The sequence below is a fragment of the Nothobranchius furzeri genome, chromosome 5 (assembly GCF_043380555.1).
Source record: "Nothobranchius furzeri strain GRZ-AD chromosome 5, NfurGRZ-RIMD1, whole genome shotgun sequence".
Classification (NCBI taxonomy): domain Eukaryota; kingdom Metazoa; phylum Chordata; class Actinopteri; order Cyprinodontiformes; family Nothobranchiidae; genus Nothobranchius; species Nothobranchius furzeri.
This window is the reverse complement of record NC_091745.1, coordinates 13892304-13909364: the sequence shown is the minus strand read 5'-3', so window position 1 is coordinate 13909364 and position 17061 is coordinate 13892304. Positions and strand designations below refer to the sequence as shown.

At 41.1% G+C, this 17061-nt stretch overlaps 1 protein-coding gene across 1 annotated transcript in view; it reads right to left on the bottom strand.

Annotated features, from left to right (window-relative positions):
- Nucleotides 1–12483: 12483 nt before the first annotated feature.
- Nucleotides 12484–17061, bottom strand: part of rnd2 (Rho family GTPase 2) — a 58013-nt gene continuing 53435 nt past the window's right edge. Inside the window, exon 5 of the mRNA XM_015948879.3 lies at nucleotides 12484–13519. Within this exon, the coding sequence (XP_015804365.1) occupies nucleotides 13250–13519 (270 nt within the window). The 3' untranslated portion in view covers nucleotides 12484–13249. The remainder of the gene's footprint in view (nucleotides 13520–17061) is intronic.

Below are 17061 nucleotides of genomic sequence, written 5' to 3'. Positions count from 1 at the left end.
CAATGCTGCGTCAGTGAGGTGAAATCACCGCTGCAGGTGATGAGCTCCGCAGTGGCAGAGCGCTTCAGGCGCAAATAAGACAGAAAGTAGAGAACATGTGTGGACATGAACGATCGTGTGTTAATCATAGTTTTTTGGTTGCGTCACTTTGAGAATGGACCGTGCGCTGGACGCAGCTGCCTGGATCGCTGCGCAACAACGATCAGCGCTGTGCTGCTGTCTGTGCTCTCTGCTCAAAAGAGTCCATAAACTATGTAACATAGGTAGAAAACCTTTTTCCGGCTCCCCTGGATGTGTAGGATATACAGCTCAAACATAATTCGATCCCTGCTCCTGGATGAAAAGCCGGACATTTTCATCAATACAAGAACCAGTCCGGACGTCCCGGACAGAGAGTGAAAAGTGGACACGGTCCATCTCCTTTCCTTTTTGTATTATTTTCTCTCTGTAAACATGCTGTTAACTTGCTTTGCACATCTTCTAATTGAAATCTGTCTTCATCATATATATATTATTTTTTCATATGCTTGCGTTTGGTGCCCCTCCCCCAGTGTGGTGCCCTACGCGCTATGCGTGGTGTGCGTGTGCGGAGCGCCGGCGCTGGGGGGGTCCCCTCACACCCTGCATTCCCCGCTCAGGCTGCTTTCAGCCTGAAAAGCTGAAAAGCTCTGATATCAAGGAGGGGCTTGTATTACAGCCACTGCTCCTCCAGCAGAAGCTTTCCCTCCTTCATGTAAGAATGTGTTCTTTGCTAGTTTTATCGTTTGTGACAGCACAATCGGGGACTTTTTGAAACTGCTCGTTTTAGGCACGAAACTCCTGAAACCAAACACCGACAGAAAATGGATGGATGTTTTTGTTTTCTGCTTGGGGCGATTATAGAGGAAGTTGAGACCCTCGTGGCAGAACAAAAGGATGCAAAAGATGACATCCTCCCTTTGACACAAAAAACTGTACAAAGTGGATCTCTCACATTCTTCTAAAAAAAACTCGCCAATAACACGGCTCGGTCCTAAACCAATGATTAGACCAACCAGTCGTCTGTCTCACTGAACCACCTCACTTGTGCATGGATCCTCCACTCATTACGCACTCGTGCATTTTGCAACAGAGGATGTTCTCCATTCAGTTTTATCAGAGAAAGATAAACAGCCGGCTGCTACCACTTCAACTTTAGGACAAACTACCAGAGTCCCAAAAAGAAAAACACCATGTCAAGTCACGGACAACAAAAGACATTTGGACATAGAAAACGGTGTTTAGTGCTTTTTCGTTTACTGTGGCAATGCAGATTCTGGACGTGGCCTGGGGATGATAACCAACAGGAAAGATGAGAATTACGTGATGGTGTTTGGCTTAAATGCTTTTTTTTATTGCAGATTTGTTACCTTAGCTTTAAAGCTTGGATGCATCTGGAAGAGCCACATTTAGCTGCTGTAGATAAGCTTGTAAATAACCAAGTAATCAAAACTGAAGTTTTAAAAAAGTCACTTTCAACCAAAAGCTCTCATCTCAGTAGAGACTAAACCTCTAGTTCAGAACAGAGCAGTCACAACCATTCTAGCTGCACGTTTGAGCTTTCGCCACACAACGAAGAAAATCGATTTTTACTCTAACTGCGTAAAAAGTTTTGACCTCCTTTGTGATGAAGTCATTTCTTCTTCCCCTCGGATGCCCCTGCTACTTATTTTTTCAATCTATGAAATATTTACCGAGATAATTTTTAGAGTGGTGGAACAATCAGCCATCATTGCCAAACACAAGCGCCTAAGTGCAAATCAATTACTATTTATCAGATGGAAGTGTGGCTCTTTTTGTCTACCTAGGGGTGAGAAAAATGGCCTAATTGGCTGGCTGGAGCCCTAAAGTCCCTGGTAAACAGGCAAATTAGTCTCAGGTGAATTATTAGCATGAATGTTCTCCAACACATGACTGTTTTATGGTGATTCATACTGAATATCGCTTCCTTCATTTTAAGCACGGTTTGGTTATGCAAATAAAACACATAAAATGTTAAATTCCTGCATGAAAATTGGACCTGAAAACAAATAATGTGATGGGTTTTTGACAATAAAAGACATTAAATATGCTAAGGTTCTGGTCCCAGAAGTAACTGTAAAGACACACGTGGATACATGACAACTAAATGAAAACACACACTTGAGTATTTTAATGAGCAACATTTTAGAGCAAAAATGGTCAAATTAAAATCAGCAGTGTGTGGTTTTATTGTTTAGACACCTTAGGTAAGACTCCATGTTGCTCTGTCTGCTAGGAAAATCAGACCTACATAATAACTAAAGCTGATTTTCTAAAAGGTGCCAGAGGACAGGCAGTCATATTGATTTGCTCTTGAAGGCGTTTGCTTGTGCGGCGTGCTGATGGTCAACTGCAGCACCATGGATGTGGAATTCCAAAAATCTCCCCTGACTTCCTGTTTGTGTGAGAGCTCAGCTTGGTCACATACTGCCTCTCATTGCAAATCCTCTCATGACTGTGTGTAATTTGTGGCAGGGCTCTGAAGCCGTTTGTCAACACAGAGGGAACGCCACATCTGGGCCTCCACCACCAGTTTAAACTGCACCATCTCTGTTTCTAGCATTTTCAGGGACATGACTCCCAGCCACAAATGGTCATAATTAGCCAAAAACGTCTGCAGTTGTGTGCTTCCGGTGTGGACGATGTCAGCTCTGCTCTTTCAGGGAAAGACGACAGAGATCTCTGAGTTTCTTGGAACAGCAGAGGAGTGAAGAGAAACTGAAGAATGCAAAATCAGAGCGTGAATCCACAAAGGTGCTTATAATCTCTGCTGCTGCCTCAGCGTTAAAGGGCAAATGGCTGATTAGATTGCTGAGATGGAGGCGAGGCATCCTGCAGTAATAATCCTGCCTGTGAGTGGGAGTAGATTGTCAAGATAATGTCTGATGCCCGTCTGATTTCACTAACAAAACTGCTGCTGATTTGTATTTATCTTGACAAGATGTATACATCTAAATCAATGCCTGGATGACCGCTTTATTAGCTGGTGCAGCAGAGATGATGCCCCCATGTTAATGAATGCATGCACACACAGTTACTGGCACCAAAAGATTAATCTTCTCAAGTGTCAGTCTGAATAGTGGGGGCACAGTTGGACTTGTTGCCCTTATAGGGTGTTGCCTCCTTTCCACAACGTATATCCTGCCCTGAGAAGCATCTTCCTACAGCTCTGGCCTCTACATCCATTAAAGGTCCCACATCATTAAAAATGCACTTTTTGGAGCTTTTTACCAAGTTTTATTGTCCTTTCCTTATGAGAAACCCCCACACCATTTCTGGCATTTTCTTGTGTCCGCTGCAAATTGGTAGCCTGCCCAGCCAGCCCCATGTTTCCTTATGGGAAGCATTGGGGCTGGGAACTCTCCTACTCAAATAACCCCGCCCCCTGAGAATTCTAACCAAGTCAGTCAGCGCTGAGCAGCGTACATCACACACCGCAACGTTCAGTATCTCATAAACAATGAAGATGTCGTCTGAAGTGGAGTTCACTGCAGCTTTTTTCTCTGTTCTAAATGACTAGGACATGTATTTAAAACCACAAGAAGAAGAAACGCTAAAATCCTTTCTTCTGAAGAAAGATGTTTGCGCCGTCACCAGACGCCATATTTGACAACAGCTCAAAAACTACAACGGTACATTCGGCATTTCCGCCTTTTTTCTGATTGGTTATTTTTTAGATGGTTAGTCCCGCCCCTCATGTGTCTCTCTGCCTGTGAGTTACCAGACTAGTTCTGTAGAATTAAACAGAGGACGAGTCTGGCAGGCCAGGCTAGAGATTTGGTCCATGTAAAGATTTTTCCTGCATCCAGGAGGCATTTCTCCTCCCCCTGAATCTGGTCTGTTCTCGGTTCTGAAACCCTGATATTCTGACAAATTACTTTTGCACTGGGGACAAAACACCACCAAAACAACCATGCATCCTGTCTACTGAGATGCATGTATTAGCCGGCACAGGATATGCATGTATGTTTGTTGTTCTGTAACAGACCAGTGCTTAGAGTGCCAGACTGTAGGTTTGCCTCCCCGCCACGGCTTCTTATTTTTTATCTACACTTGGCATTATGTATTCAATCCTTTATTGGTAAACAGTTTAAAATATAAGGACAACATTTTTTTTTTTTACTTTATTGTTTATTAAGCCAGTGTGAGTCCATGGGAGGTGAGCAGAGTTAATCAACTAAAATGCTGCTTGGAAATAATCAAATTCAAAGAGGAATAATCAATAAAACTAAAATATAAATAAATGAAATCGGCTTCAGCTGGCTAAATAAGTTACTGCAGACACCAGGAATCAAACCAGGATTAACTCATGACAATACAGGACCAATGGCAGGCACTGGTCCACCAAAACCAATACAACAGCAGGCTGGCCTAAGACACTCTTGTAGGCGCGAGCACGGGCAGAGTTTCACTGAAACAAAGTCTTTTATTTCTGCACATAATTTCAGGATGATGAAAATAACTTGTATTTGAGATAAATTACATCTCAATAGTGCCAACGGTAACATTTAATCATATATGGTGCTTACCTTTGCTCCAAAGGTTTTAAGATAGAAAGATAGGAAAACTCATCAAACTTCATTTTTAGCATATACCCAATAACGATAGCTTGAAAAATCTGGTTTTGTAGTTTTTTATTGTGAATTTATGGCAGCACCTGAATAATTAAACAAACTGTATTATGATCTCGAGAACAACGGGGAATTTCAGAAAGGAGGTTCAACAAACCTTTGGGGAAATTTCTTTGTCTGTGAGGGGGAAGCTATCATAAAAGGAGGTCCAACTTAAAAGTTATGAAGAATTCAGCCATTAATATACCGTAAACAAAAAGCAGCAGCAGCTGAGGAGGGATACACTGACTGTAAAGGGCTCGACACACGGGAGGTGACAAACAACCGCGATCAGCGAAATTTGTCGCCGTGGCTTTTATTACCTGACACACGGGAGGCGATCCGCGGCAGCGGCCAGCGGCAAAGCCGTCTACGCGTTCTGTTGCATGGTGAAATCGAAACTTCCGTTGTTTTGCTTGGCTGTGTCAGGTTGGAGGGAATTAAGGTTATTTAAGCGGTTCAGAGTTAGTAAAGTGGTAGATATGATGTTTCACAAGGTGCTGCTAGAGTTATGTGAAATCTTACTTCTGATTTTACTATAAAACATAATAAAAATCAACTTCTCCTTCATGTTTGCTTGAAGGTGTACGGAGCATCCTGTCCGCTCATTGGTCAGTGAATGAAACCTCCGTTGATTGGTCCTCGTCCGAGCGACAGCGACGAAAAGTTGAAAATATTTCAACTTTCTGGCATCGCGTCGCTGGGTCGCCTGTGCACGATACGTGCACGAGCGCAAAATTTCACACGCACGTTTTTCGCATTTCGCTTGGTGGGAGGGAGACCCACATTATCGCTTTGTCGCGCATGTCTCATTGAAAATGAATGGAGGAGAGGCGATGTTGCCTCCCGCGTGCCGAGCCCATAACTTTTGTGAGATGTTTGTTTAAATTTCCTGAAGTTATCATAAGCATGTTTACATTAATCTTATTGTAGTTCTTTTTTTCCATAATGTTTTCTGCTGTAACAGTTTTTTTCTTTTTCTGTTGAAGCACCACTCCTGGATACTGAATTTCCCCCAGGAAAATTTCCTGAGAGATGAATGAAGTTTCATCTGAATCTGAATCTGAAAAGAATTATTTATCACCTACGTTAGTCCTGGAATGTACTTGCGTTTTAACCTTGCACTGACGCAGGCAGCAGGACTGTTCACATACTTTCAGGCATACTTGGCAAAAGGCCGGCAGAAACGGAGAAAAATGAGGGAGAAAGGTGCATACTATAAGCCCATATCTGAACAGAGTGAGAGAGAAAAACATGCAAAGAGAAAGGTCTGGAGAAGAGCCCAGGAGCAGAGCAGAAGCAGAAAGAAACAGGCTTCTGCTATACAGGTAGTTACCCCACCTCTGAGTCCTGACAGTGAGGAGCAACCAGTTCCACAACCAGGAAGGTTAGAAGGTTATGTACCTCAAACAGAACTATGTAGATAGGCTATGTAGAAAGTATCTGAAACAGATGTCTCATGAAAAATTACTAGTTCAATTAAAATGTTAAATTAAAATGCAAATTTCCATGGTGATAATTCATTTCTAATGCTAAAAGTGACAGCTGCAATGTTAGAAAACAATTTTCAAATGTCTTCATGTAATTTCAGACAGAGAATACAAGGAAGAAGGGCTATTAGAAGACAGTACAAGAACATATACATTGAGAATCAGAAACTCAAGGCAAAGCTTAAAGCTCAAACAAAAACATCAGACAAATATCGTAAGCGCTATGAATGGCTACTGTGCAGTGTCGACTCTCCTAGGAAAATAACAAAAAGGATGCTGGGAACAAGTTCAGTCAGTAATGATGTGCGGAGAACTCTGGTCTACCATCATGCACTTGTGAAAAGCCTCAAACAAAAATTTCAGTGTGCAGCAAAAGAAAATACCAGGAACCTAATCGCCAGAATCGTTTCTGGAAAAATATTGAAAAAATACAGGTTCCGGAAAATCCTTCATGAGACAATGGGTGTCTCAGCCAAACGGTTCTGCAAGAATGCGAACACAAAAATGGACGAAAAAGCCTGTTTTACCAGGAAGAAATACAAATCCACGCACTCAAAACTGCATGACCAGGTTGTTGCCTTTTACACCAGGAATGACGTAAGCCGTTTAACAGCAGGTAGAAAACAGACTGTAACAAAGGGAAAAGTTAAAAAGCAGAAGCGGTTTATGACTGGCACCATGAAAAACCTCCATCGGAAATTCCTGCTGGAAAATCCCTCTAGCAAACTGTCCTACACACTCTTCCGCCGAATGCGCCCCTACTGGGTAGTCCTTCCAACCATTGCAGACAGAGATACATGTCTTTGTAAGGTGCATGAAAACTTGGAATTTATTGTGGAGAAACTTCATGGACTTAAACTTCTGAAGAGAACAGAGTTGGAGTCTCTTGCTGGGGAAACTTGCTGTAATCCAACACTTGAGCCTTGCATGTATGCAGAATGCAAGAACTGCAAACTACAAGACCTCAAGATTCAGTCTGGCTATGATGGTCAAAGCCAAGTTTCTTGTGTGCAGTGGACAACTGAAACAGTCCTCTGAGAGAAGAAAAGTGGCGACAGCAAGGAAAAGGTGCCTGTGAATATAACTGTGAAGAGAGAAATGAAGAGTTCTTTGGAGGACCTGATTGAGACTTTCCAGAAACAGCTCAAAAACTTCAAAAGGCACTTGTTCAACATCAAGACCCAGTTTAACTATTACCGGGAATTGAAAAAGAACATGAAGAGTAATGAATGCCTTATACACATTGATTTCTCAGAAAATTACTCTTGCAAGTTTTACAAAGAAATTCAAGCTGCCCATTTTGCCTCTTCTCATCAACAAGCAACTCTTCGTACAGGGGTTCTCTATGTTGGTGGGGATGAAGACCACTTGTGCTTCACAACAATTTCGCCATGCAAAGAAAAAGGTCCACCTGCCATATGGACACACCTTTCCCCAGTCCTTAACCATCTGAAAGAAACATACCCAACAGTGTCAATTATCCACTTTTTCAGCGATGATTCCTGCCCCACAGCACGTGACAGCACGTCATGTTGAAATAAGAAGAGATGTGTGGGAAGATATTGCCAGATCATATCGTCATGGCTAAGGAAATGCACGCAAATACACAGACACACACACACACACACACCCAAACAGACAAACAGGTACACACACATACACACACACACACACACACACACACACACACACACACACACGCGCGTATACAAACAGGCATTAGGACACAAAGATTACTTGATTGAGCTTGATTAAGTCATTGAAAAACAAACCATAACTGGCCATGTTCTTGGGTTAGAAAACTGGGGGTGTGTTCTGTCTCCGCCAGTTTTATGGGTGCCTGGAAGTCATGGGGTAATGCCAATGTTTTACTTAGGTTCTGACATATGAATGTTTTTAACATGTGACTGTTTGCACTATTAAAATGTTGATCACACGCAGCACACTTTTTCTGTTGACCAATAGAATTAAACACTATTTGGTTAAATTGCAATATTAATTTTTGTTCAATACAATGCACTACTGTATTTCATCCTACAAACATTATTTTCAAAATGTTTACATGGTGGAATTTTTTGTGTGCTATTTTGATACTTCTTTTGTTGTTTTCTATGTTATGATCTATGCACATGTTAATAAAGTTACGATTGTTCCTTGTGAACTGGTGAGTCTGTATTTCTCCTTTATGTCATGATGATACCAACAGGTGTTGATTACATGCTCTAAAAGACTTACTAACATATAATAATTGTTACAGTTTAGAATAGTTTTTCTTAAATGCATCATCCTACTTTCTCATGTCCAGTCAACTATGTTACTTTTCTCAACTATGATACTGGGCAGTCAATTAAGTTACCATTATGTTTTTTTTTATGTATGTATTTGAATGGTTCCCTAATCTCCAAGTAAATATTTTGAAACTGAGTAGCAGTCAAAATTTAATCAAGAAAGTATCATGGATCTAAGCAGTTTGGGGACAAAATATAAAGACTGTTTACTTCATTACTTGAAATGTAGGATTTCAATTGAACAAAATATGTATTTTCACAATTAACTGGGAATTTTTATTTAAAAGGTAGGTAAATAGACACATATTCTTCCAGGAGTAATGATTTTTTTAAAATGTATGAAATTTAATAAAAGTTAAAACTTATAGGTTTAGTCCGTAACATAGTTGACAAAATAATGAGTAAACATCTCGTTTTTAAAACTAAATATCTGAAATCAATTATATCTGAGCTTGGCAATGACTAAAAACTAAATATTTCAGAGATGCTTTATCAGGAAAAATAATAACGTTTTGTAAATAAAGATGTTTTTTTCCAGAATTTTTCAAACTCTAAATCTCCCAAAATTATATATTGACCCTGTTGCATACCGGGAAAAGTCACGTCAACATACGGAGCTCTATAGAGAAGATCAGTAACTGGTTGATTTTTGAGACTACAACAGAAAGAAAGACAGCAGCCGTATAATAGAAAGTATAAAAGACCTCTGAACCAGAGAGTCACCGCAGTGATTGTGTCTAGCTCTTACTGGTTACTTACATATTGAAGCTTGCAAGACGCACACTGGTCATTATGCGCGTCTTGTCAGCCATTACGCACGTTATTGTGGCCAGAACACACTTTTCTTATGGGTGATATTTTGTCCCCTTCGGCCTTCCATACATATCAACACAAGGTATTCAAGGAAGCCCCTTTTAAACTAAATAGCAGGCATATTCCCTGCCTTAACCTAAATTAGTAACATTTTTCATACTGTAATATGAATAATTAAGTTATTCTTGTCTTTACAAATATGGGTAACACTTTACAGTAAGTTATTAATGTTTATTAGTGAGTTTTAAAGCAGTGAAAACCTATTAATAAAGGATTAACAACTGGTTGACCACATTATGTAATGTATTACTAAGAAGACATCCCTGGCTCTTTGTCCTAACCTTGAGGACATGTATTAGTTAACAATATTGGAAATGTAATTAAAGGGACCCCTTCGTTTATTAATGCTTAATAATGCAACAAGTACTGTTAATAAAGGGACCCTTATTTTACCTGTAGGCAGGGGCGGATTAAGGACTGAAGAAGATCCGGGGCTTAACACACACATGCGCGCACACACACACACGCACACACGTGACATGCACTAGTCAACATATATATATATATATGTCTTGTACCATATAACTTTTAATCTGAAGCTACATATTAAGCATATTCAGGGCAGAGTATTGTTCCTGTTAGTGTTTAGTGTGAGATGATAGTAAATATTCCCTTTCTTTCTCCATCAACGTTACCTGATAGTAAGCTAACTTTAGGCAAACCAGCAGCACAACAAATATTTTCAAATAAGACTCACAAACCTGAGTCAACACCAGTATCATCAAAGCTGGGGTTCTGTCGCGGTACTTCTGGTCTAAAAAACGTCCTTATGTCCATCTTCACACATGCGTTTCAGGCAGAGTGTAGAAGCGGCTGCTGAAGGGCTTCTTCTTCAGTGGTGGAGGCTCAGGCAGGCTGTATACAAACTACTGCTAGCTGCTCCCTCTCTGTTGGACTTTGGTACTGCATGTTACTTCCACGTTTGAGATCCGGGGCTTTTGATTAAAGATCCGGGGCTTCAGCCCAAGTATCCGGGCCTAACGCCGCCCCTGCCTGTAGGTCTACATGTAAAAATTCACTCTCATGGAATCACTGTCTTTCTTCAACTGGGTAAATTACTGGACTCATTCTCAGTAAATGTAACCTTTGCCACAAATTAGAGAACCTTGATGATGCTACATAACTTATTTATGTAGCATCATGAATGTCCTGTTTTTGACTTAAAGGTCATGATCTGCTGCGTCTGCTCGAGCAGAGACATAAAGTCTCTGACAGCCTAATCTACATGAGATAGTGGCCAAGGTCTTTCATGCGCTCTGTCATCTGAACTGCTTCACCTTTGTTACAGCGAAGACAAGAACTCTTGTGATAAACACCTAATCAAACACTTTGTTATTACCATTAATAATGTGAGCCCAATGTTCAATCAATCTGTGAAATGACAATGTTATTACTTGATGTTATAATCCTGTGATCAGTAGTATTTTACAAGTAATTATAATCCTGGACATTTGCACTAGACACTGATGACACGTAATGCTAAAGTCACACGACACATTTCCTTTTGTCTGACCCAATCAGAACCTTCGTTTCTGGCTGGGCGTGGTTATCTGTGGTGTTTGTATAAACCCTCTTTGGCATGTCAAATTCTGATTCGCCAGTAAACCAAAATATGACAATTATAAAAACTATCCCACGCCACCTTTTCTTTAGTTCAAGCGTTCTAGAGAAGTCTGGGACCGGCCATCCGGACTTCCTCTTCAGCCTTAAAGAACCTCAGACAAGCTGGATAAAATCTGTTGCACGTTACACCTGACCGCAACGGTTCCTTCAGAATAAAAGCTGAACTTCACGACCCCTTCAGGGTCCCGGAGACGCCAGTGATAACCTGTCGTAACCTGGAATCATTCCAAGACTAGTTTGGTCGGCACCGCTGCTTTTCTACCGGCTTCGGCTCCAAGGAGGGTCCGAGAGGACCTCGGCATTCTGGATCTAACGGAGGCTTCCCCTGGGGTACGTAGACCGACAGATGGGTTTCATGTGTGTTATAAATCTCCGACTAAAGTTTAGAGCGAAACATTCACTCCCACTCAGAACTAAATGCTTCTCCAGATCCGCTGGTTCTGAATAACATTCCACACACACACACCATCATCATTCATCACGTCTCACTCCACCTTACTCCATCAGTACACAGAGTGTTAGTTATTCTGGTTTAAATTGTGTAGAAATAAATTTCTTAACTATTATAAACCTGACTCTTTCTCTTTTCTTGGAGTTAATACGAAGTGTCGCTTAATCCCTGCAATAAAAAGTTCTGATCTTCTGGTTAAAATATTCAAAGATCCATCAGATTGATATTTCATATTTCTATGGAATCTCACATTTTATGGTTCATGAGTAAGATCTAAACGACCCATCCTTTACATTGAATATATAATATGGTTAAGCTGTTGTTGATACGTTATTTAATAGTTTAACTCTTAATTATGCACTAAATAACATTAATAAAGGGACCCTTACTGCATAGCCTTACCAAATCTTTTCTATATTTTCTTTAATCCGATTCTTCAGAAGTCAGTGTTTTGTGATTTTGTACGTAAATAAAGGCCAAATTACTGTTTCAGACTTCAATAACATTAATTCTCAAAATAAAATAAAAAAACAGTAGTTAAGTTTTCTAAAACTTAGCAATGCTTTGACTTACAGTAGACTGGTTAACTTTTACCTAATTCCAGTCAGGACACGGGCATGTGCCAAGTGGAAACCTGTTTGAAAAACAGGTCTGGCCACTCTGGGAAATGTGATGAGGAAAAATATTTTACAAGTTTCAAAAATATTGAACAACAAACAGCATAAAAGCTTCCTGAAGGCTGCCGACTCGATCATGTGAAAGCTAAATGACTGTTTCTGCAGCAGAAGAGTTTTGGTTATTTATTACCAACGTCAGACTGCAGAGACTAAAGCAGCTCGGGAGAATCGTTTCTCATGGCTGAATTGTTGTTTGATACAGAAACACAAGAGTGCAGAGATAGACATTAATACATAAAACAGACATTCATTATATTTAGAAACAGAAAACTTGGTGTCTAGGAAGTGAGGAAGATTGTATTTCTTAGCATAGACAGTATTTAGCTTTTCTCTGAAAGCATTAATAGAATATAAAATGAGCCAGCACTCAGGTTTTTCCTGTGAAATGAAGTTATTGTATTTATTTGAAAACTAAGTGACAGTACAACAAAATAGCCCCACTTTTTTACCCATGTTTATTTGTCCACAAACAAATTTACAACAGCATTTCATCTCAGTCGGCTCAACTGACACAACCAAAGCAGATGAGATTATTTGTGTTAAATGAGAAAAATAAAAGAAATATAGCTTTTAAAAAATGCACTTGTGGTGGTGCTCACACACGCCATAGCAACACTTCACTGCAGCTCCTAATGAGTCGTCCTCATTCACGGGTTCTCCTTCCAGCATGAATCCAGGTGCAGGTTTTCCTCTAAAATATGGCAACAGGAAGGAATGTCAGGCAGCCGAACAAGCCGCGCTCACGTCTGCTGATCAACAGCATCTCTAAAAACAAGTTCCATCTGCAGACATCCTGCTCCGGCACGGCTCTCTCCACACGCCTGCTCTCCATCGCCGCTCCACTGCACCGTGCTCTTTCAGGAAATTAATTTCATTTTAATTCCCCGGACTAGACAGCACTTCCACTATCGCAGCTTCTGCATGTCCAGAGGGTTAGTCCAATTTGCAGTCATCTCAAAACAACACAAACAAGTAAACAGAGAATAAAATATGCACAACTGCAGCAAAAAGCAAAGACGAAACAATATTTTGTTTGTTTCCACGGTACAGTAATCCTCTGTTCTCACTCAGTGCAAAAAAATGATGATAAAAAAAGAAGAGGCACAAAAAAGAAATATCTAATAATAAATAAACTTTTCTCTATATATTTCTGTGTAATGTATGTACATATTTACTGCATATTTCTGAGGCCAGGTCCCTACATGAGAATACAGCTCTTGGCCCGGTCCTTCCTGATGGCCGGGGCTTGGTCCGTTTGCTGTGTCCGACCCGGCAGAGGCGGCAGCGGGAGCTGCGACGCTTGCTTCAGACCGCTGCGGGAGCTGCTCTGTTTTAGCTGCGGCTTGTGGGGTCGTCTCACCGACGCCAGGGTGGTGATGTGGAACACGTCACGAACGCTGTTCTCAGAAACCTTCGAGGTGCACTCCACGTAGGCCACTGCTCCCACCTGTCTGGCTATTGTGCTTCCCTGGAACACAGAGAGGAAACATTTCATTTAAAAGGAAAAGAGAAAAAGTTCTATTTGCACATTTTCAAAAGGATAGTTCGGATTTTTTTAAGCGGGGACTGAGTGGAGTAGTTGAAAGTGGTCTAAATTTAGAAATTTAGTCAGGCCAGTGGTTACTCAGAGCGTCCACCAAAACTGCTCTCAGACCATATAAGTTACAAATGTTATGTAGTTTTATTCCTCATCCCTTTTAAATGTACTTGTCTTTTTCCTAAGTTGTGTAGCCTAGAAATGCAGACCAACCATAGCAGAAGCAAAAGATTTTGCTGTGCAGGTTGGTCTAGTCATGTGCATCTACCATTGGGCCGAATAATTTTAGGTCTGTCCAATCACAGCACGCCATGTTTGTAGAAAGATGTTAGGTGGGCTTAGCACCGGAGCTTCTACAGAAAAAGAACAACGAAGATGGCGCCGGCTCAGGAGCAAGGCTTGTTTGAAATGGCTTTGGCAGCAACTTATATGGACAACTTAGACGGGTTTTTCTTTCAGACAAGAACAGGTAGAGATCATCGAGTCCTTTACTTAGAAAAAGGATATATTTGTATATTTTTCCTCGACGGTTTGAGGCGTTCTGCCCCGCTGACTGATAACATTTGTTCTGATTGGTCATAGCGATGTCCAATAGCGACCATTTGAAAGACAACCAAAGATTCTGTGCCACATGAGCTTTGTCTATGAGGCGTGGTCTGATTATATACTCACATACACAGGATGGCTTACCAGGCTGTCACTATTTAAACAACAACATGTGTGTGAAGGCACACACACTGATGAGCTTTGAGGATGATTACCGTATCAAAGCACCAGTTAGCTTTAAGTTGCTGGCCCGCAGCTCTAATCTAGAGATAGAATCAGCCCAACTGATAAACCATCTTCCATTTTTGGTTATTTTTTAAACACAGAAAGGTTTCTCTTTATCTTGCTGACGGTTTCGTTTGCGGCTGCAAACTTCCTCAGAGCTGACGCTGATGGTGGCGTCACTTCCTTCTCCGTTTATCCGCGGGCAGCAGAGCACGTTGTCGCCCTCTGCTGCCCGCTCTCCCCTCTCCGATGATGCAGTCCCATGCACGATCCAACGTGTAGACCCCATCATCCCTGTTCATGGTCCCACATCCACGTCTCCTTATCTCTATAGCTTCTTTTATCCATCTTTTGTATTTTTGTTGTTCAGTGTTTATGATCCTTGTGTCGTCCCAGTCCATTACATGGTTTTCTCTTGTGCAGTGATCTGTTACGGCTGACTTCTTTATTGTGCTTTCTGCTTCTTCTTTTGCTGCTCTTGTGTGTCTTCCACTTGTTTCTTTCTCACACTCCTTTCTATGTTCTATTGTTTGTGTGTTGAGTTGGCGTCCGGATTCTCCTATGTATGTTTTATTGCAGAGTTTGCATGGGATTTCGTAAACGACTCCACATTTAAGTCTAGCTGGTATTTTGTCTTTTGGGTGCACTAGTCTGTTTCTAACTGTTGTGTATGGTTTTGTTGGTGTGTTTATGTTGTGTTTCATTCATTGTTGCTCTTATTTTTTCTGTTATGCCTCTGATGTATGGTAGGGTTATCACTGGTCTTGGTTCTTGTCTTTCTGGGTTTCTGGTTCTTTGCTTAGGTTGTTCTTTTCTTTCTGTTGTTGTTTGTTGTTTTCCTTTGTTTATCGCTCATGTCGGGTATCTGCAGGTCTTTAAAGCGTGTTGTATGTGTTTGCCTTCTTGTTTACGGTCTCTCTCTTCTGTTATTATGTTTGCTCGGTGATATAATGTTCTGATTCCTGACATTTTGTGTATGGTAGGGTGTTCTGATGTCCATAATAGATATTGGTCTGTGTGTGTTGGTTTCCTGTATGTGTTTATGTTTAGGGTCCCGTCGGTCTGCCTGGTTATTTTCATGTCCATAAATGCTATGCTGCCTTCTATTTCTGACTCATAAGTGAACTTTATGTTGCCTGTGTCAAACAGGCAACTAGGTGGGGTGGTGGGAGCAAACGAGAGCAGCAAAAGAAGAAGCAGAAAGCACAATAAAGAAGTCAGCCGTAACAGATCACTGCACAAGAGAAAACCATGTAATGGACTGGGACAACACAAGGATCATAAACACCGAACAACAAAAATACAAAAGATGGATAAAAGAAGCTATCGAGATAAGGAGATATGGATGTGGGACCATGAACAGGGACAATGGAGTTTACACATTGGACCGCGCATGGGACTGCATCGTCGGAGAGGGGAGAGCGGGCAGCAGAGGGCGACAACGTCCTCTGCTGCCCGCAGATAAACGGAGAAGGAAGTGACGCCATCATCAGCGTCAGCTCTGAAGATTTTTGCAGCCGCAAACGAAACCGTCAGCAAGGTAAAGAGAAACCTTTCTGTGTTTAAAAAATAACCAAAAGTGGAATTAGGAGACAAACACAGCAAGAACGAACAAAAGATGATAATTCAGCTGATATTTGATCACATCTGATCTTTTTTAGAAGCTGTCTGCCCTAAAATCAGCTTCTTTTTGTGTTCGGGACAAAGATTCACACCATTGGGACAAATGGGGTTTTTAGTATGCTATGTTGTGAACCCATGCCCATGTGTTTGAACAGATTTTGACATATTTTAGCTTTTTTGCTCCATTAACTTTTTATAGTTTTTTTTATGTCTTTTTAACAACCTTTTTGTTGGTAATCTATTCAGCACTTAGTTCCACTTGTGTTTGAAAAGTAGAGGAGTATTATTAAATAATTAGCTGTGTCTGTGCGTGCCATCTGCTCATCAGCAGGACACTGAGCAGCCACGCAGTTAGTGAAGCATCCTGAAGTTCGTGAACACGAATGGAGCAACTGTCTTACACAAAAGAGACGAGGTGTAAAACTATCTGAAAAAGCCGTCAGACTGATAAAAATGAGCTCCTGTGGGAGATATTTTAGCTGTTAGCCTTAAGCGCTCTAGTTCTGCCTACTGTGAGGTAAGATGCTAACAAGCCTCACAAATCGACCCCACTTTTAAAACTCCCTTTCTGTTGTTACTTGGTTTCATATTCTGTTTCCTCCTAAATACACAACATGCTTCTCCTTTTCCCATCAGCAGTTGTTTTAGTGTCCAACAATTCTGAGATGTCTCTACATCCTCTGTGGTCCTCTCTGGGGGGCTGGATCTCAGGATTAGAATGTCCCTGAGAGCAAATGAAATATGTTGATCTAGATGACAGAATGTCAATGATCTACACATCTGGACATAAATAAAGCTCTTGTATTGGATGCATGAATCGTAAGCTTGGGACTTTGGCTGAGATTCATTCATTGGCACAAAAGATGGACGCCATCAAGGATAGAGTGGACGAATCAGCATGGATTGGGATAGATTAATGTCCATTATTGGATTTTGAGAGGTTGAGGACCAACAAACTGTAAGACAGAGAGGAAATTATCTCTGTCTGGCCCCAAAACAATTTCTAATTGGAATCTGGCGTCCTTGGGCCTGCAAGGCTCCAACGAAAACTCCCCCATCAGAAGATATGAGGAATGTGC